The following is a 20,637-nucleotide window of genomic DNA, read 5'->3' on the forward strand; positions in this document are numbered from 1 at the left end:
TGGGGGCCACTGTAGGAGTCTCTTGGCTCCGAGTCCCATCAGTGGCAAGCAGGCATGAGCCACAGCTTTTGAGAAAGCCTCTTTCAATCAGCAGAAAGCCTCCCAGTGTATCTGGTTGAGATGACCTCATCCTTTGTCACCTTCTCTCTTGTTTTCTGGAGGTTTTGCCATGTCTTGCTTACTGCCTGCATTCTTTCCTCATTTGAACAGTGCTCCTATTCTGGGCTTTTTTTGAAGGGGGGCTGTCGTTCCCGTCACATGCCTTTTATCTTCCTCTCCAACCTCTTGCCTCTCTAGACATTTCTTCTCAGGTTTCCTCTGAATCATTTCATTTGGTCTAAATATATTCATTTTTCCCTTCTTCCTCGCTGTACTCAACACAGATCTCTCTTTTCCCCAGAACAACTGTTCTTTTCTTTCCCATCCCTCCCCCCAATCCTCATCTTTCACCATGTTTTCTGACCTCTCCTAAGGACTGATTGTTTTTTTGAAACTTAAGTCGCAAAGATCATCCCTTCCGATCTGAGTCTGAATTTGGATCACTGTCGAGAAGCAAGGGGACAGGAATGTTGCTGGCTGATTAGCATCCTCCGCAGAAGAGCTGAATGCTCAAGGGGAGTGTGTGTGTGGGAGGGGGAAGTTCAGAGGGACCTGGGGTTGGAGAGGGAGGTACATTCTTTTGTCTGAGGTGGCGCCAGGGTGGGATGGGGTCAGGAAAGGCTCTAAAAAAAAGGAAGCATTTGACATTTGAAGGATGGGTAGGGTTTCAGGAGCTAGATAGAGCAGGGAGGGAAGACTAGGGTGGACAGAAGGCACAGTGAGGTCAGAGGCTGGAAGACAGATGGGAAGAGAAGCTCATTATGGTGGTACAGAGGGAGAGAGAGGGGAGGCTGGGCGCTGAGAATGCAAACCGACTGGCCAGCTACATTTGTTTGACTTTCATACTGTGTAAAGACTTAATTAGTTGTTGAAGGGATAGGACTCTTTCTGGGGAGGGACAGAAAAACTGATTCAAAATGACTTCAGCATGAAAGCAAATTCACTGGTTGCTATAAATGAAAAGTCTGGAAGGAGCAGGTGGGCTCAGGCCCAAATGATGTCATAAGGCCTTGGCCTTTTTCCAGCTCTCAGCAATGCTTTAACCATGTGGATCCAACCATAGAGGGAATCTCTGTATAATGGTCACAAAAAGGCTGCCATAGCTCCAGCCCTTCTATCTTTTCAGCCCTTATATTTATTGCTTTGAATCCCATGGCGGAAGAGTGAAAGTCTTTTCCCTAAAGGCCTCACTGCTTCTCATTTTCTCTGATTGGATCCAAGGGCCATTCCTGAGTTAATTATTTCAGAACCAGAGGCTGCTATGCTCTGATTGGCAGAACTTGAGTTACACGTCCATTCCTGCAGTCAGGGATTGAGTCAGTGCCATCCCTGAGAGACGGGTCTGAGATCGGGAGAAAGGTGCGATCTACAAAGGGTGGTCACCACATTGTGGTGTGTTAGAAGAGAGGTGAATTGATATTTGGGTAACAGAAACTTCACACGCCTACCACAGCAGCCAATGTGTACAGGTCATTTTAATTTACATTCAAACCTGTATTTATGGCCCTGGCTGGTGAAGCTCAGTGGATTGAGCACAGGCCTGCGAACCACACGATCATGGTTTGATTCCCAGTCAGGGCACATGCCTGGGTTGCAGGCCAGTTCCCAGGAGGGGACTCATGAGAGGCAACCATACATGGATACTTCTCTCCTTCCCTTCCCCTCTAAAGATAAATAAATAAAAAATCCATATTTATCCCTCTTCTTGGAAAAGGGGAATAGCTGGCAATTCCTGGCTCTATTCTTGCAGATACATCAAGAATCTGCTAGGATTGAGAAGAGACTGCCCACGTTAGGTCCAGCCTATGTTCTCCCGGCCCCTGTACTGCTCACATCTCCTCTGTGGCTTCCGGAAGCACTTGAATCTTCGCTCCCAGCTGAATTGGATTCTGTATGCAAATCTGTTTCTCCCACCAGCTTGGAAGTGCCAAAAGTGCAGGAGGGGACTACTGTCTTGGCCCAGGGGACAGAGTCCCTGTTAAAGTTTTTAGCCTGCATCTGCTCTGTTTCTTACCAGGATTGTGGTTTCTTTTTAAAATTGAATCTTTATTGTATTTTTTCCATTACCATTGAGTCCCTTTACACAAATTGTTTCTTATTATTGGATTTTTGAAACACAGACAAAAGTAGGGAAGAGAATGCAATTAACTGCATGTACCCACCATCCTGCTTCAGCGTTGTCCTGATCTTCTTTTATTTTATTTTCTTCCATTTTGATTCTTCCGGATTAATTTAAAGCGAATGATGTCATTGTACCCATAAATACGTCCTAACTGAAAGGTCTTTTCTTCCCCTTGTGGATGAAAAAGGGGAAGAAAAAGGGACCACAGACTAAACCTGCAAGTTCAGCATGGCGCGTTTTACAAACTCTGAAGCCGAAAATAAGCACATAGGGTGTTCTGAACATAAACATTTCTAACTAAAGTGGGGCCATGGCTGGTAGTCACATCTGACACCTGTAGCTTCCTTGACAAAAGTCAGTCTTTTACTTAAGAGAGCCTCATATATCTTTTTATTAAAAAGTGTTTATTGTTATTATCATTGTTTTAGAGATAAGAAGGGAGAGAAAAGGAGGAAGAGAGAAGCATCAATCTGTTGCCTAACTTATTTATGCATTCATAGGTTGATTTTTTTTTTATGAGAGAGAGAGGGGAATGGAGGGAGAATAGGAGGGAGAGAAACATCCATGTGAGAAACATTGATTAGTTTCTTCCCGTATGTGTCCCACGGGGGGATTGAGCCTGAAACCTAGGCATGTGCCCTGAGAATCGAACCCACAACCTTTTGGTTTGTGCCCTGAGAATCGAACCCACAACCTTTTGGTTCGCAGGATGATGCTCCAGCCAACTGAACCCGTTGGTTGATTTTTGTGTATGCCCTGACCGGGGATTGAACCCACAACCTTGGTGTATTGGGACAATGCTCTAACCAACTGAGCTATCTGGCCAGGGCTTGGAGAACATACCTTTGAAATGTCAGAGTAATTTCCTTTTCCAGACCCCTTGTGGTACAACCTCCACACACAGTAGAGACCACAGAACCCCTCACTGTTATCTTGTTGCCTGTGTACCATCTCAATGGGCTGTAAATGTCAATGATTAACTATGCTGTACTGACCAGTGTAAAAGACATGTTTTTTTATTTTGCCTTTGAAAAAAATATTTATTTTTAGAGAGGGGAAGGGAAGGAGAGAAATATCAATGTATGGTTGCTTCTCTCAAGCTCCCCCCCTACTGGGAACCTGGCCTACAACCCAGGCATGTGCCTTGACTGGGAATTGAACCAGCGACCCTTTGGTTTGTAGGCCAGCGCTCTAGTGTATAACATGAGCTGCAAAGCTGCCATTCTCCAGAACACTTTCTCAATCTGCTGAGATTTATTTTCCCAGTAAATCAGTGGTCAGTTTGACTCAAGTAAACTCATTAAAATTCTCTGTGGGTTTGGATGTTTCTTATGTTGACACTGTTCGCATTACCCTGCCTGCCCTCGTGTTATCACACCTCAAAAAACTTACAGTCAATCCTGAGTATCATCTGACGTCCAGTCTGCACTCAGTGTCCTCGATTCTCTCCAAGTATCTCTGAACTCCTGGCTTGTTAGAATCAGGATCCAGACAAGACGTACACATTGCATTTGGTGTTTGAGTCTCTAAAGTCTCGTTTATTCTGTGACAGCAATCCCCTCCCCCACCCTCCCACATACACCTTTTTTTTTTTTTTTTTAAACAGCCACTAATCTGTTGGAGAAATAGGGTCCTTGGTGCTGGGGAAGGGTCACCTGCATTTGTCTGACTGCTTTCTCGTGGTTTCAGTTCACTCGTTCCTCCCGTCCCCAGGTTTCTGTGAACTCCCAGTTAGTTCCAGAGGTCCGGTTAGATTCCAGGTCTTTTCGCTGTCCAGGCTTCTTCACAGGTGGCACTGGCTGACCCCATCTGCATCGCACTGTGAGCACGCAACGTCTGGTCACCCCGTTCTTCGTGATACCGAGAAGGATCCAAGGGAGCGGAGCTAACAGACGGAGCCATCTGTTACGAAGTCCGCGTCAGCTCTCCGCTCCCATAACTTTTTTTATTTGTGGTAAAATACACAAAACACAAGTTCACCATCTTAACCATTTTGAGTGGACATTTCAGTAGTGTTGACTGCATTCACGCTGCTGTGTAACCGTCACCTCCAGAACATCGTTAGCTTGCAAAACCGAAACTCTACACGCATTAAACAACTCCCCACTCCCCGCCTGTCCCCGCCTCTTGCAACTACCGCGCTCCTTTCTGTCCATGGATGTGACGACTCTCAAGACCTCATATCAGTGGAATCACACAGCAGTTGTCCCTTTGTGACTGACTTATTTCACTGAGCATAACGTCCTCAAGGTTCATCCACGTTGTAGCATGTGTCAGAGTTTCCTTCCTTTTCAAGGCTGAATAATATTCATATACACACACACATACGTAGCATTTGTATGGTATATGTATACCACACACACACCATATTTTGTTTATCCATTCATCTGCCATTGGACACTTAGGCTCATGAACTTTTACCTAGTAGTTTCAGCATCCTTTGAGGGTCATGCCCTACATCCATCATTTCTTTTGGGTTATAGAGTTTTGTTTTTTCTGTCTTACTCCACTGGTAATTATTAGCTAGAATTCTTCTCTCAGGAAGACTTTTCCTTCACCTTTTTACCATACAACGCAGTTTGTTCAGGCAAGGCAGAATCAACGATTGGTTCTTTCCTTTTATGTGTCCACAGCCGAGTAGGAAGCACTTGCCAAAGTGACCAGTGAGTTTGTAAAAAGAGCACTGGGAAGCTTTGCTTTCCAACGTGGAGCTGCGTGCCAGTCCGCTGACGTCGTTATTGGCTTGGTGCTCACACCACGGCATCTCGGGCCCTCTCAGGCTGGCTCCCGCGCCCTTTGCTTTTCCCGGGGGGAAAGCACACAGCACTCACGTACAACCGTCTACGTTCGTATCGCCCTGGCGTGGTCTTTGGGCAGACACCTCTGCGTCTCAGCTTCCCTCCCCGGCACGAGGCAGCTGCACACGGTAAGCTCCAGAACCGTTCCCACTCAACACTCGCTTTTCGTGGCGTTTTCACGTGAGGCTTACTCACGGGAGTCTCCCAGCCTCGTGGCCCCATGCAGTAGCAACAGCTTCATCTTCCAAACATGGGGACTGCCAAGCAGGTGACGCTGTTTTTTCCACTTCTCCCTACTGCTCCCCCCACAGTAGAGTTACAGCTTTGGTTCTCAGTCAGACTAGTTTGTCCCCCCAGAGGACTCTGATGAAAACTTATCTTAAAATTATTGTTCACACACAATATCATATTAGTTTCAGGTGTACAACATAGTGACTGGACGGATCTCTTCGAAAGGGGTTGCCCAGGGGACATTTGACAATGCCTGGGGACATTTTTTATGATTTTCGTGCCTGGGAGGGGCTGTTAGCATCTAGTTACTGAGGCCAGAGCTGCTGCCGCACATCCTGCAATGCTCCTTCCCCGCGGTGTCCTTGTCATCCGGTGCCAAGTGTCAGCACTGCCACAGCGGAGGGATCCTGACATCAATCCGTAGAGACAAAAACCATATTCTTTCTAATTCCGCGTATATTCAGTTAAAGGATGCACAGAAATGTGTATGTCTGGGAGCGACACTGCACTGGACGCGGAGGGTGGGACGATCTGTTTTAGGGACATCCGCAGGACTTAGCCACATCGCGCTCTTCTCTTGTTTCTGCTTCAGTCTTATTTCTGGCTCCTGTTGTGCCCTGGAGACATCTCTATTATTGGCCTAAGGGAAGATTAATGGATGATTTCACTGCGCTCAAGTCAATGGAAACATTTTAGGGCCTAAAAAAAATTTTTAAGCTTCATCAAAATGGAATTTTATCCTAAATAGCACTTAGATATTTTTGTAAAATTCTGCAATTTTATCCATCAAATAGATATTTTCAACCAACTAAACTTTTTTTTTTAAACTTTTACTATGTATTGGTTTCCGGTGTACAGCTTAGTGGTTGGACAATCATACACTTTACAGAGTGGTCCCCTGGTATTTTCAGGCCCCCTGGCCCTGCGTAAAGCTATCACGATATGATTGACAGTCTTCCTTCTGCTTTGCTTACATCCCCGGGACAGCATTGCCTTTTAAAGTCGGTGAAGTTATTGTGCTCTTCTGCTCACAACTTCTCCTGCAAGATATATATCCCGGTACCCTTTGCTCTGCTGTGTTTGCATTGATTTAAAAGAACCCTGTGGGTATTCTTTTACCATTGGCAGCCGCTAGAATCCTGTGTCCTTTCCTATTCAAAAAATGTCAATTTCTGGACTTGGACTTTGAATCCGATTTAAAGCTAATTTGCCGGAAACAAAACAGGGAGCTTTTTTGTTTTATTTTTGGTTCAACTTTGAGAGAGGCAGGAATTCGAGAAGGTGGATGTACTGATTCACTCGTTCACATTGAGTATTTGCAGTTCCTTTTCCAAACACGTATATTCACGGCTCGTCATATTGTATCCACAGAGAAAAAGAAGAGCTTGCTATCACACCGTTACATTATTTTTCTCTTATTTGTGTTTTGTTCAAATAGAGGCTAATGATTGTTCCTGACTGGACACAACTGTGAAGGACGCTTTCTAAAATCAGACAACTCGAGGACAAAGACTAAGAGTATTTTCTTGGGTTTACAGACCCCACACACCTCCTGAATTTTACAAAGTGCCGAGCCACGCTGATCTCCTAGGAGAATGCTGTGTCCTCTGACACTGGCTTTTCCTGAGAAGAAAGGCTCATGGCAGAAAAGGTCTTGCCCCAATTTTTGATCCTCAAATTAGATTTTAGTTGTTTTATTTTGTTCTATGCCCTTTGTTAGCTTGAAGCCTGCTTTCAAATAATATAGCATTTCTCAAATCTCTTTGAGTTTGTAAGTACTACTGACCATTATCTTTCCCACATCCGTTATAATTCAGTTAATACATTCTGGGTTTTAATGCAGAGCTGGGGCTGGGGATGGATTTAAAAAAAAGAAAGGGAAGAGAAATCTGTCCTTATCATGCCATGGAGAATTAGATTTATAGTTTTGGATGAGAGCGGGATTAGAAACCAGTCTTTGTAGAAAATGACAGTTGAGAAAAGAGAAAAGTACCACCTTCTGGCTGACCTCCAAGCGTAACTGTTTCCTGCTGCTTTTTGCTGGAGCTGACCCGGGTGGCCAGGCTCTATGATCAAAGTCCCCACAGTCCGAGGATGGCTCTTCCTTCCTCCAGGGCAGGGTTTCTCAGCCACAGCACCATTGACATTTAGGGCAGAATAACTCTTTGGGGTAGGGAGTGTCCTGTGCATTGGAAGATGTTTAGCGGCATTCCTGCTGAACACCCGCTGGGCAGCAAAATCGGTCCAGGTGAAAACCACTGATCGAAGGTGAGACGTCTCATTGGCAAGGACGTTGACACATCACCGGGAGCTAAAACCTCTCAGTGTCTTGTCATGTGTTGCATCTGGGGGTTGGTTGCTATCCGCACACCATCCACCTCACTGCCTACCTTGAACCTGCAGACTCCTGGGGTCTGTTGTTCCCCTGGCATGTTGGTGTCAGTGAGACACACGTGGGTGGCAGCCAGGTTGCCCTTGAGCAGGCTCCTGTGGCGAGGGCTGCATTTTATTTTATTTTTTAAGGGCCTCATTTTAAGGACTTCTGGCATGTGTGGCCCTGTGTCCCCTCTGGCAGATTATCTGGATTAAATTTGCATCCACATTTTGTGCACCGCTGCTAGGGCGTCTTTCCCTCTGTCTCTCGGTCAGCTTGCTGCCCAGCCGCTGTTCTCCATCAAATATCCCACATCAATGTGCTGCAGCTTGCTCTCCCTTACCATCCCAGCGTCCGGCACTCTGGGACACCGAAGAGACAGGAGAATGGCTTTCTCCTTTTGGCTCGGTGTAAAGGCTGTTTTGGAATGATCTGGAGGTGTCTCACAAACTGCCGTCCACACAGGTGGCCAGACCTTGGGAGAGCATGCACTGTTCGTCACGAGGCTGTTGTGGCAGGGGGCGGGGCATGCAGCCTTCCCAGTAGAGGCAGGAGCTTCCTCACCAGATGGTGGGCATAGCAGGTAGGCAGTGGGTCTGAGGCGGGAGGCTCCTGGCACAGCAGCCTGGCTGACCCTGCCCCACAGCCTTGGTTGTCCCTCTAGCTGTCCAGTTAGTGGTTTGCTCTCACCTGTGACCTGTGATTGGAATGCCACACAACCCAGGAAGCCACCTACCGGACAACATCGTCAATGGACTGTAGGACTTTGGACAGGTCTCTTGTCTATTCCTGGCCTGTGTCTGCCCTGTTGAATTACTGGGTTTGGCTCACTCACCACTCCTTGGAATGTGGTCCTTGACCTTGAGCATGGAAGGTGCCTCGTGGGGAAAAATTTCCCTGGCCCAGGTGGTTCGGGAAATGTTGTTTGGCAACATCTGGAAACTGATAATGTGCATAAGCATATGAGGCAAGACTTTCGGACACCCCTGCACCCAGATGCCCCTGCGGCTCACTGGCTGCTTTTCTCCAGCATTCCTCCCCCGGGAGACTTTTCTTGTCCCCTCTCCCCTCTGGGTCTTTACCCTGACTCATTTTTCTTCACCTCGCTTCTTATCATCCCACATTACATTATGTATGTATTTCCTGGTTCACCTCCCATCCATCTCCACCCAGAATGTAGCCTCTGCGTCAGTGGGAACCTGGTCCATATGTTTGTGGCTTCTCCCTAGCACAGGACACATAGTAGTTGCTCAATAAAAATATTTTCAGTGACTAGACTTTGTTTAACTTGAGGAGGTCCATATGGATCTAATTGGGGACCTTTTCCACTTCTACCCATTAAAATCCAGGAGAACATACTTGGGGATTCACCAGAAAAGAGGGTCTCTAACATCCTGAGGGCTGTGGTTCCTGACTTTCTTAGTCCCAGATGCCCAGTTCGAATATATGGACAAAGTGGGATGAGACTGAAAATCAAACAAAACGGATGCTCCACGCTTCGTGATGAGAACTGCCACCCTGAGCCCTGGGGGACCGAGGCTTGCTCCAGGCTGGCCGTGGGCTGCTCCCCTGAATTATGGCCTGAACTATGCGGCCCTGCTGTCCTCCCCCAGAGCTGGCTTCCTCTGAGGATGCCTCACCTACTGCTCAGGGCCCCTGGTGAATTTCCCAGAACATGTTTTCAAGAAATGAGTGTGAGGCCCACACTTGGAGAAGCGCTTGGGTCTCCAGGTCTCTCCATCAAGCGATTGTCATCGCTTTCTCGGGGCCAGGGACAGCTAGGTACCCATGGCAGTCGCAGTCACAGTCAGGCTCCGTGCTCTGCCTCAGTCACCTGCTCGCAGGTTCCCTTCATAAGAGCTGCGAGCAGGCTGAGAAAAGTGAAAGCCAACGTTGAGAATGTGCTATGGGCCCAGCACTGCTGGGGAGGCAAAGGCAGGGCCCGCCTTCCAGGGTTTCGGCTAAATTTAGGGGCAGGGCTAAAAAGGGCAATTTGTTGGGAGGACACAGCACCTCCTATGGAACCCAAGAGCAGAGGTACAGCTGAGACTCCCAAGGGACAGGACCGAGGACCAGGAAGTCATCGACAGGCAGCCATCTCTGCGGTCTCATTGCTCATGTCTGCCTCTGTCAGCAGGCAGCTTCATTCTCTCTCTGCAGAGCAGCGTCCTCTGCTTCACTCACCTGGGCCCCGTCCTGATGGCTCTCAAATAGTCCCCTTAATCCCTGAGACCACATCACCCAATGGCCTCTCAGTCCATCCCACGACCAATTCCTGAGAAAGAAGGTCATAGTCCACCCAGCTCAGCTTCTGATTGGTTCTCCTGGGTCAGGTGAACACATACTTCAGGTCCAATCAGCTGTGACCTGAGGGTGTAGGTCACGTGACACCAACATAGCTGCCGAGACTCCTCCTTTTGGTGGAATGGGTGCACTAGGTGGGAATTTTCTCTGCTCTTTCATAGCCCTGGATCCATTTATGGGGCTCAGGAACAGGTGGGTGACTTCTTGAATTTCCCCCCTCATCGCTGTCCTCTTATAATTTACCTTAAGAACAAAAGTGCAATGCAGAGGAAAGGGCTAGGGTCTTCTGGCTTTTATGTTTTAATCTTTTTTTTTGGGGGGGGGGGTAAGTCAACGGACAACCCTGATAGATCTGAAGCAAGGAGCAAAGAGGACCAGTGAGCCTTGGCAGAGTTTGAGGTGGAGATGACCCCTGCTTGGACAGGCGGCTTTAACTCAGTATTGCAGGTAACTCCTTTGCCTCTTTGCACAACTCAGGACTCCAGCCTCAAGCTAACGTGCTCTCTGCCTTTGTTTCAGACAGAGGTGACCCCTGCTCTGTCTTTCACACGCTAAATGCCCACGATATGTTCGGAGTCATGTGAATAATTTTCTACTCGAGCGTTCCCACACATCCAAAACAAGTAGGGTCCTCAGTGCTGTTCCCACAGTACCGCTCCCCGCAGGAAGAGTTGGGAAGCCATTTGGGTTGAAGGGGGCTGGTCTCTGAGACTGAAGATTGAGCCCTGTGTCAGTCTCCTAAAGCCACTGTGTAACAAATCCCACAAACGTGGTGGCTGGCCTAACACAACAGAACCTCTATCTCTCAGAGCTCTGGAGGCTGGAAGCTGACAATTAGTACCAACTGGGCTGAATCAAGGTGTCCAGCAGGGCTGAGCTCCCCTGGGCACTCTAGGGAAGATTCCATCCCTGCCTTTCCCAGCTCTGGTGGCCACAGGCACGCCTGCGCGCGTGGCTGTGTCTATCACTCTAGCCTCTGGCTCCACCCACGGTCACGTGGTCTCCTCCTCTTCCACGTGTGAGATCCTCCCCTGTCTCCCACTTAAAAACATGTTTGTGGATGACAGGTAGTGTCCACCTGGATAATCCAGCATCTCTTCATCTCAAAATCCTTACCTGAGTCACATCTGCACCTGTACCATGTAAGGTAACATTCTTAGGTTCCTGATATCTTTGGGGGCCACCCTTCACCCCACGACAAACCTCAAACCTCTTTCTCTCCCAAGGAGAGTCCAGGCCAGGCAGACACCCCAGAAGATGTCCATCAGAGGCCAGGTCGAGGGCCCTTTTAAAAAGCTGTTTCCCAGCTCATTGGGAACCTTGCTAGTCCCCTTGGCTTTTTCCTCCCATGAGGAGGAAGGAAGCAAAAACAGTGGCTGAAGAACAGGCCCTGCCCAGAGATACCCAGAGAGCCAGAGGCTGGCCCCGTAGTGAGCTAGGACCAGAGCAGCAGATCCCTGTGGCTCCCTATTTTACAGGTGATTTGCATCAGGAAAGTGAAAGGTTGGGACTTCAAGAACCGATGCCACTCCCGAGATAAGGTGATTCACTCCGAAGTGCTGTCACTTCCCTCCCACGGAGTTTTAGGAAACATGTTGGGCCTGAGAATTTGCTCTCCCATCCGAGCTCCCAGCATGCAGACTCCCCACAGGCCTGCTCCACGCCCACCGATGCTAGGGAGGCGCCCTTGGACTCAGGTCTGTCTTCCCAGACTCCCACCCCACCCCGGTCAAGACCCCGACCCCAGACATGCCCATTCTTCTTGGCAGTCTGCGATCCTCTGTGGGCATTTCTCATTAGTTGAACTGCTTTCCTGGGCTCTGTAGTCACTTTGCCCTCTCATGAGGATGTGCTCACCCACCTTCCATGATCACATGGCCCGTCAGTTCCAGGGGCAGACGACAGGCAAGGTAAAGCTCCCTCTTGGGCCAGTTCTCAGGGAGAAATGTTTAGCTACGCAGAGAGCTGCTGCCTAAGCACCAGAACTTTCTGTGGGGCATGTGGACTGATGGGGACAGCCTCGCCTCCTGGGGAACAGGAGTCCTCATTCAGTGTTTGAAAAGCTCTTTACACTGAGTTGCACAGTAGCATGTCTGAGGACTCAGGCCCTGGAGCCCGATGGCCTGGCTTCAAACCCCAGCCTTGCTGCTTCCCATGGGTGTGGCATGGGGCCCTTAAATTAACCTGAGCCTGCACGAGCTGACCTGCAACAGGGGCACAGGTGAAACGGGATAACACGTGTGGCGTGCCTGGCCCAGCGCCTGGCACATATTAAGTGCCTGGTACATATCCGCCGTTATTATTGTTGAAGTTGCTCTGTAAGCAAGTCGGTCTTGGAAGAGCTGCTCAAGTAATTCGGCACCCAAATGCACTACATATAAAATATTTTATTATAAAAAGCTCAGTGGCACAGCATTTTAGAAGGAACAGAATGTGGCCTTTCCTGCCATTACATAGGAGAGACTAGGAAAGTACACGGGTTAAGACTGTCATCTTGAGCATCATCAGGCCCTGGGCCCTCGAAGAACCACCCGCGTGCGGGACCCTGAGAACCCCCGACCCGGGCCTCACCCCCACGTAATCACCCAGCCATTTGTTTCGCTTAATTCGCCCAACAGCCCCGAGGAGTCCTTTCTTCAGAGCCGAGCCGTGTCTCCTGCCCACAGGTCAGGACCCCCGTGAGGAAAGCAAACCAGACAGCCCCGGTGAAAGCGAAACAAAAGCACAGTCTAAACCGGTGGCCGGGTAGCCTTTCCTGGTCAGAAAGAGGCTGCTGTCATCAACACTCGACTGAGGAAGGACGATGGGGAAGACGCCTACACCGCCCCCAGACGGGGTCCCCAGCATCTTTCCAATGCGCCTGCTACATGAGGCTCTGGGGGCGTGAGTCACCCCAGGGTCTGCACCCACACCCCCCATCCAGAACTGCTCAGGAGGCATCTGTTCCCCCGGCTCCTCAACTGTGGCTGGGGAGGCTCCATGGGGGTCTGTGGGTGCGGAGGTGAGTCACAGGAGGGAACACACCAGACAGGGGCCATCAGTCAGGTGGCCGGGCATTGGGGGCCTTCTCCTGGACCTCGTCGTACTGCGGCGGGGGGGTCAAGGGCTCGATGGAGGGGGGAGGGACATTTTTGTCCGGGAGGTTGATCCTAAAGTCTTTGAGGTGCAGTTTTTCGGATTTAATCCTTCGGACTTTCAGTGGCTTCAGGTGTTTAGCCAACTTGGAGTTCTGCCTGTCGAGGGGATTCCCCAGGCCGCCCTCCACGTCGGCCCTGAGTGTCGTGGGGTTCGTCTCGTCGATGCCCGTCAAGGACTCATAGGAGGGGAGCGAGATGCTCATCCGCGGGCTCCGGTTGGGTTCCCTCGCCTCTGAGAAGTCTGTGCTCATCACTTCCTCGTAGCTGGGCACGTAGTACCTGGAGGAGGCCTCCTCTTCTTCCTCCTGGCTGCAAGACAACCGGCACAGATGCAGAGTGTTAGCCGAGGCGGGTGAAATCCTAAGGAGACGGACTCTAAATCCTGGGTTGGCGCTGGGCCCACAGACACCAGGCTCGTAAACAACGCGTGGGTCCAAGAAGTAATAAAAGCTACCACTCCATCCATTTGCTATGAGCTGGGCAGTGTTCTCAGTGCTCTACCACCCATGAACCCATTTCATCTTCCTAACAACCCTGAGTGAGATATTATTATTATACCCATTTTATGGATGGGACAACTGATATATCGAGGTTCCCTGACTCAGCCAGACCTTTATGAAGCAAGAGTTGGGAACTGAATGCCATATTCTCAATGACTATACTGTGTTGTCTGGGTGTCCCCCACCTTGCCTTGGAGTCTCACACTGAACAACAGTCTAGCCGGGCTACTCTGACGCCCAGCTGGTACTCTGGCCAGAGGCAACACAAACATGCATAAAACAGCTGCCAACTGGAAGCGAAATGGTTGTCCCCAGTTAGGGAAGAAACATCTGAATATAAAATGTATATGGATTTCAAATGACTCTGTGATTTTATCTTCCAGGAACACCACAGGACTCAAGGACAGGTCAGGTCCTCAGCCTTGCTCTGATCTGACTGTTGGAATAAAAAAACCCCAAATCAGGGTGTTTTTTACACATTTCAAGGGAGTAATGCCAATAGCTGTTTTCCAGGACCCTGCACTTGAACCTGTGGGGTGATAATGGCCAACAACAGAACACCCGTTGTATGTGCAGGCTTTCTTCTCATCCCCTGTAGGAGTGCACTCCTGTGAGCTCACAGCTAGTCATTACGGGTGACTGATTTTCTTTCTTTGTCCTTTACTCTATTTCCCAAGTTTTTTAGAATATGCATGATTGTCTTTTATTATCAGAAAATCCGTTTAATTTTTCCAAAGTAAAAACAGCTCCCTCCCACTATAAAGACAAGAGGTACTTACAGAAAATTCTAACACAGAAAAATCTGGGGAAGGAAATAAAAGCATCCCAAACCCTTCCACCCAGAGATGAGCACCGTTCACATTCTGCTGCAGACACCTTTCCAGATCCCTCCCTAATCCCACGGCCACAACATTGGGGGCGATTACGACCTTCACAGAATGCTATGCTATAACCACCTTTTCTCGGTGTGCTGGGTACGGTCCCACATTAGCAAGTACGGATCGGCAATAGATCCCGGGAGGGCATGTCACAATTTAGCTCGATGGACGGCTATTTACGTTGTTTCTCAGCTTTTGCTGTTCCGAGCAATGTGCTGACAAACATACGGGTACCCACCCCTTTGCACTCGTGTGGTTAGCTCCCAAGGACGAGCTTTTAGGAACAGAATCAATAGGCACGCCCATCTTTAATGCTGCCTCTTGGTGTGCACACTTCCCTTCAGAAAGGTTAGGTTCCCATTAGGAGCCCTCCAGCGCCCGGGCTGTCCATCTCGGGCGACACGGGAGGCGAAGAGTAAGGATACCGTCCTTGTGTTTGCATTGCACAGCTAATGAGGTTGAACATCCACTGTCTAGACATCTGTGAAACGCCTGCTTGTATCCTTTGTCCATTTTCCTACCGGTGTGCTCATCTTTCAGGTTCAAGTGCAGCGGCTCTTTTTATCATGGGGACACCAACCTTTACCATATGTTCCCCAAAGCATCGCTTATGTTTTCAATTTGTCTGTGTCATGTTTGATCAAACAGAACACTGCTTCCCAGCCTTTTCCACCTACAGCAGATGCCCACAGCACGCTGCGGGGAATGGACAGCCAGCCAGTGTGGAGGCTCTGGCCACCCCAGTCCCCATGCAGCTTCCCTGGGGGTGTCAAAATCTCGGTACGCCTGGAATCCACTCATACCGCAACACTTGGGACACTGCAGGACAGAAGTGTAAAGTGATCCGTACGATGATGGCTCTTTTACAGAGGCTTAGTGGGAGCAAGTGAGAAGGTAAGCTGCCTAGGCCAAACTATTCTTATCATGGAACTGGTGAGTGCCCAGGGCCTGGTTGGGGTGGGGGTGGGGGTGGGTCAGCCCGTCCTCACCTGTCTTCCTCCTGGGTGTGGGGCTCGGCCCCCGGCGGATACTGGATGTGCGTCATCTCCTCACCTCGCTGCTGCTTCCTCTTGTCCCGGATGCTCAGGCAGATGGAGAGCAGCAGCAGCATCACCCCGGCCCCGACCAGCACATAGGCCACGGAGAACGTCTTGCTCTTGAGAATGCCGCTGCCGGTCTCCGTCTTGTTCCCCTGAGCGGTCGGCTTCTCGGCGGCGTTGAAGCCAGGCACCAGGTTCCACATGGCCATGATGACCCCAAGGACCAGCATTCCCAGGCCGATGGCGGTCAGCGCATAGTGCGAGCCGTTGGCTTTGGAGTGGGCCATCGCGCCAGCCGGAGCAGGGCCGGGCCCGGTTCACAGGAGGAAAATAAATAAAAAGCAGCCGCCACCACCGCAACAAAAACCCGAAGATGCACTAAACAGGATCCCTAGCGCCACACTGAAAAAAACCAGCAACCGGACTCTCAGGCATGTGGACAGCGGTACCCGACAGGTCTGAAAGGAAAGCAGGAAGAGGAGAGAGGAAAATCAGTTCCAACTCACGACGCTTTTGTGATCACAGCCGCTGCACCTTTGAAGGAGCCAGAAGCAGCGCTGAGCCACGGGCTCCGGCTGGGCTCGCCTTTGATGAATTCCAGATGTCTTACGCGCCGGGCTCCTTCTGTGCGCCTGCAGAGGGAAGGCTGATCCGCCTACAGCCACCCGAAAAGGAAAAGCCAGACCTTCCCCTGCAGGAGGCCAGAATGGTCAGGGCTCCGGTCGTGTGGAATTTAACGATGTGCAGTGACGTCTCGGACCTCACTGTTCGCACAAGGAGTGTAAATGATGGTGTGCGTGAGCCGTGATCAATAATGATTGATAACAGAATCGCCCGGGGGTGGACATCAGTCAGTGATATAACCTGGCCCGGACAGCCCACTGCAGTCTTCCCCACCCCCATTTCCTGCAGCTGAAAGTCCAGGCTCTTTAGAATGAGGGTCGTGACTGACCTGATCTGGTCCTGCCTCTGCCGCTCAGCTCTCGCCTCACGGGTCCTGGCACACCCCACCTCTAGCATTTCGGCAGTTCTGTGCTCACCCCAGCTCAGCTGCCTACGGGCCCCCAGCCACCACTCTGGCTCTGTCTTCCTCATCTCTATGGCTGGAACACAGCAGGGCTCAAAAAAACTGTCTGCCGAATCAAATGAATGAAATGAACAGAGGCCACGTGAAGCCAGCCTGCAAGGCAGGCACACTTCTCCTCGGCCACATGGAGTTTTCTTTTTCTTAAAGGGACAGAGCTTGCACAGTCCCTGTCTTAGGTGCTGTGCCCCCTGGAAGAGAAACCCCCTTCCCTTGAAGCAGCTTGGAGACCGCATGCTAAATGGAACAGCCAGCTGTCCTGGGGCTCCATCAGCATTTCTTGGCCGGGTAAGTGAGCTGCATGAGCAAGTCACCTGAAGGGTTAGCCTAGGACGCTTCCAGTGGCCCAAGGCGAGCAAGCAATGCTCCTTGATGACCGACCACTCCTTTACCCGTTATTCCTGTGACAGCGGCCTTTCGCAGAACTGCCAACTTTACGGATGTTTACATGGGCAAGGTCCCCTTTCAATTCTGCATTCTTTCCGATCTTCCCAAAAGGATGGCTAACCAGGTGCCTGGAAATCTGATGCTTCAGAGATATTTTCTCATTAAACAATGGCCTTAATCTGAAACTGACCACTTTGCTGATAAACAATCTAAAAATATTTGGGATAACGTCCTTTATCAGCTTGAGGTCTGTTTCCTCCTTTCCCCACAACATATTTCTCGTACCTCTCCTAAGCAGTGTTGTAGGCCCTAGAGGAACACGGGTGTGCAAGTTCAAAGTTGGTGGGGCTTCCAGGCCAGCAGCAGACAGTCTACAAGGCATAAGATACAGTGGGGAGGAGGTACAGGAACTATGCAGCGAGGCGGTCGGGTGTCCTAACTTGGGCTGGAAATCTCTGCAAAACAGAGGTCCTGCTGGCATCATAGGGCCTGCACCCAAACATGCTACATTGTATGTGCACATACATGCACATACATGCACCTGTATGCGTGTGCATGCGCACAATTGTTAGGGGCAATCTATCAGATGCTCAAGAGCATCTGTTTCTTACATCACTCGTGGCCAGAGCAGGAAAGGATGAGGGGGTTGGCAGCCCTGGGAACACCTAGTCTGACAAATGGATCTAAGACAACGCCAGGGGCAGAGAGCTTAGGGGAGGAGAGGAGCTGCCAGAGCCTTGTGCTGGAAGCAGGAGATGAGAAAGCCCTGTGCTGAGCACTGGCTAAGGCCCCAGCAGGTAGGCCTTGTACCTGGGGGGCTGACGGCGTGCTCAGCAAACCAGTGATCGGGGCCACTTTAACCACCGCCCCCTTCATCCCGGTAACTCAGCATTCAAGGGCCACCTTGCTCGGTCAGTGAGTGAAACAGACCCTGGATGAGAGTCACTGGCAGAGAGAAAGATGTTGAGATTCACACATTTCAGGCCTGTTAAATTGTCAGTGATGGAAAACAGATGATCATACCCAGGGTGGGTTAGGGAGTTGGGATGGGCACTTTCATACAATTTTTCTGGTTGACACATTCTGGCATTTATGGATCAAAAATTTTAGCAGTTTGCAGCCTTTGGTTCTATAATTCCAACGTCTAAGAATTAGGTGCAAAGCAAGGATACTCATCATTGCTTTTCGGTAACGAGAAGCCAGAAGCTACTTAACCAGCCAATAATCTGGATCTGGTTAAATAAAATGTGGTCTGTGCACTTATTACATTCTGGCCTCAGGGCAGCTAATGATATGTTTTGAAGTTAAACAGCAAAGTCAAAATAATGGTATGCTCAGCGTGGTGTTAACTTAAAAATATTCTGTACAGAGATGCATATATTTGAATATATAAGGGAAAAGACAGCATGATCCTCCTCATGTTAAGAAAAAAGAGACAATCTATTTTCCTGTGTATAAATGTGTGTAAGAATCCCAGATGAGGGGCACACTCCAAATTTATCACAATGATTGCTTCCGGGGAAGGAGAGGCTTAGGAAGTGCACCTTCTACTCTCCAGGTCTGTATTTTGAATTTTTTATAATCTACATGTGTTGCTGCAAGGCAACATAATTCGGTGGTTAATTCAGTGTGAACTTGGAGACAGACCGCCTATGCTCAGATCCTCACTCTGCATCATCCTAGCTGTGTGACCTTGGACAAGTCACTTAACCTCTCTGTGCCTCCATTTCCACAGCTGTAAAATGGCGATAAAGCTCTCTAGCACTCGCCCCATAGGGGAGTTATGATATAAGTCAAAGCACATGGGACAGGATGGGGCCAGCACATTGTACATCCTCATAGAAAAGATTTCTTATTAAATGTTATTTAAAGCCTGCTGTTCTGAATGCGGTGAGATCACCCATTCAGCGGGGAAACATGGTTTGGGAGGTGGGGTAATAATCATGGATATTAGCATGGTCTGCCGTCTTCCCCAGCCCATAAACAGAGAGCAGTTCCATGGGATTAAGATTTCCTGGGTGGGGGTGGGGGAGCACCACCAAAGGGGGTTTATTGGGGCACAGTGGCAAAGAAAGGTTGAGAAACACTCTTCAATGTATTATAGCACATTGCACAGTACTCCAATTACACACACCATGATGTTTATGGCGATTTTCTCTGTGTGATGGGATTAGATTGACTTTTCCTTTCTATTTCTTATGGGGAAAACAGGAATTAGGAAATGTAGACGTGTATGTGTGTTTAGAAAAAGAAAATGAAATAAAGGTTTTTGTTTCTTAAGATTGCTTGTCGATCTCCCTGCCCTCTGGAGACAAGCCCTCACGGTGGCTTCACGGGGGACACTCTGCTCTGCTCCCCGAGGTGCAGCCGGGGGCTATTTGTCTGGTTTCTGGCCTGTGGCTCCACGCTATATTTAGTATGGTGTTCTTTCCCTTTGAAAAATATGGAAAGAAGCTAATTTTGTCCTCGGAGGATTTGGACCACATAGCTTCCAACATGTTCCTAAAACAGAGCTGCCTTGGTGGGCAGTCTGGGTCCCCGGCTTGGCCAGATTCCCCTCTGGACCCTGGAGTTGGACCTTTCATGGCTCACGTCTAAGGCAGCCCTGAGGGCTAAGTGGAGGATGCTGAGTCTGGGTTTTCAAGAAAAACTGTTAACTGGTTAAGAGAGACCCTTACCTGTTGTTACCTGGGGGGCTCAAGGAAGGCCTGCACACAACTCTTCATGCTAAAATCTCGAGTGAAGGACCCACCTGTAAAAAGCAGAAACACAGCTCTCTAAGTAAGCTATGAGCATTGTAATCCCAGGTGCTCATGGGGTTGGGGGGGCATGTGTTGTCTTTGGGTTGGGGGGATAGGGCATGGGTTTGGGTAGGGGTGCGTGCCAGGAAGCCAAAATTGTGCACCCAAAATGTGCGGCTACAGGAGGATAATGGTATGGTAGCTGCATTTACCAACCCCTCCCCTGGTTTTCCCCACCTTATGCAAGGGCCCTGAGGGTGACAGAAGGGGAAACACTGCCCCAGGCCCTTGGGTGGCACCCGTGGAACCTTGACACCAAAACCAAAAACAGGACGAGGCAAGAAAGTGACCGGCCAGTGTGACCCACCAGCATAGAAACTAAAATCCCCAGCGAAATCTAAGCAAATAGAGTCCAACCGTGTTCTTAAAAAACGGTAACACCTCACCCTGAGGTTGGGTTTGTCCCGGAAATGGAGGGTTGGCTCGACCTTGGGAAATCAAAGGAGCGCCTGTCCCAGGAGAGGGGACAAGCCGTGGCAGCCTCGCCCCCTGGAGTACTACGCAGCAGTGAGCACGGACACACAGCTACATGCGCCAACATGGGCCATTCTAACACACGTGCCACTGAACAGAAAGGCAGATCCAGAAAGAACACACCCAACAAGTTTCCTTTTACGTGAAGTTCCAAACCAGGTGAAAGCAAACAACAGGTTGGTCAATTTTTGTAATATTGGGCAGAAAGGCACAGATTATAAACTGAAGTTCAGGATAACAGCTCTCTCCCTGAAGGAGTGAGAAATGGTGTTGGCAATGGGCCACGTGCATTTTGACTTCTTATTCCTTCAACTTGACCTATCTCTCACGTATACGCTTTTGTCATGGGAATTTCCAAAAGCCCATCGATGTCTTCCCGTTACCCTTCGCCGAAAACCCAAACTCCTC

The 20,637-nt window shown here is 49.5% G+C and overlaps 1 protein-coding gene across 3 annotated transcripts in view; it reads right to left on the reverse strand.

Moving 5' to 3' along the window:
• Nucleotides 1-12,295: 12,295 nt before the first annotated feature.
• The window catches only part of TMEM51 (transmembrane protein 51), a 53,010-nt gene continuing 44,668 nt past the window's right edge, over nucleotides 12,296-20,637 (reverse strand). For all 3 annotated transcript variants that reach the window (XM_037045182.1, XM_037045183.1, XM_037045184.1), the window contains 3 exons: nucleotides 19,633-19,706; nucleotides 15,433-15,941; nucleotides 12,296-13,374 (listed from right to left, as the gene is read on the reverse strand). In XM_037045182.1, coding sequence (XP_036901077.1) covers nucleotides 12,966-13,374; nucleotides 15,433-15,770 — 747 coding nt within the window. In that variant the 5' untranslated portion in view covers nucleotides 15,771-15,941; nucleotides 19,633-19,706 and the 3' untranslated portion in view covers nucleotides 12,296-12,965. The remainder of the gene's footprint in view (nucleotides 13,375-15,432; nucleotides 15,942-19,632; nucleotides 19,707-20,637) is intronic.

This window comes from Sturnira hondurensis, unplaced genomic scaffold (assembly GCF_014824575.4).
Source record: "Sturnira hondurensis isolate 20B ecotype Veracruz unplaced genomic scaffold, ASM1482457v3 Scaffold0004257, whole genome shotgun sequence".
In the NCBI taxonomy this organism is placed as follows: domain Eukaryota; kingdom Metazoa; phylum Chordata; class Mammalia; order Chiroptera; family Phyllostomidae; genus Sturnira; species Sturnira hondurensis.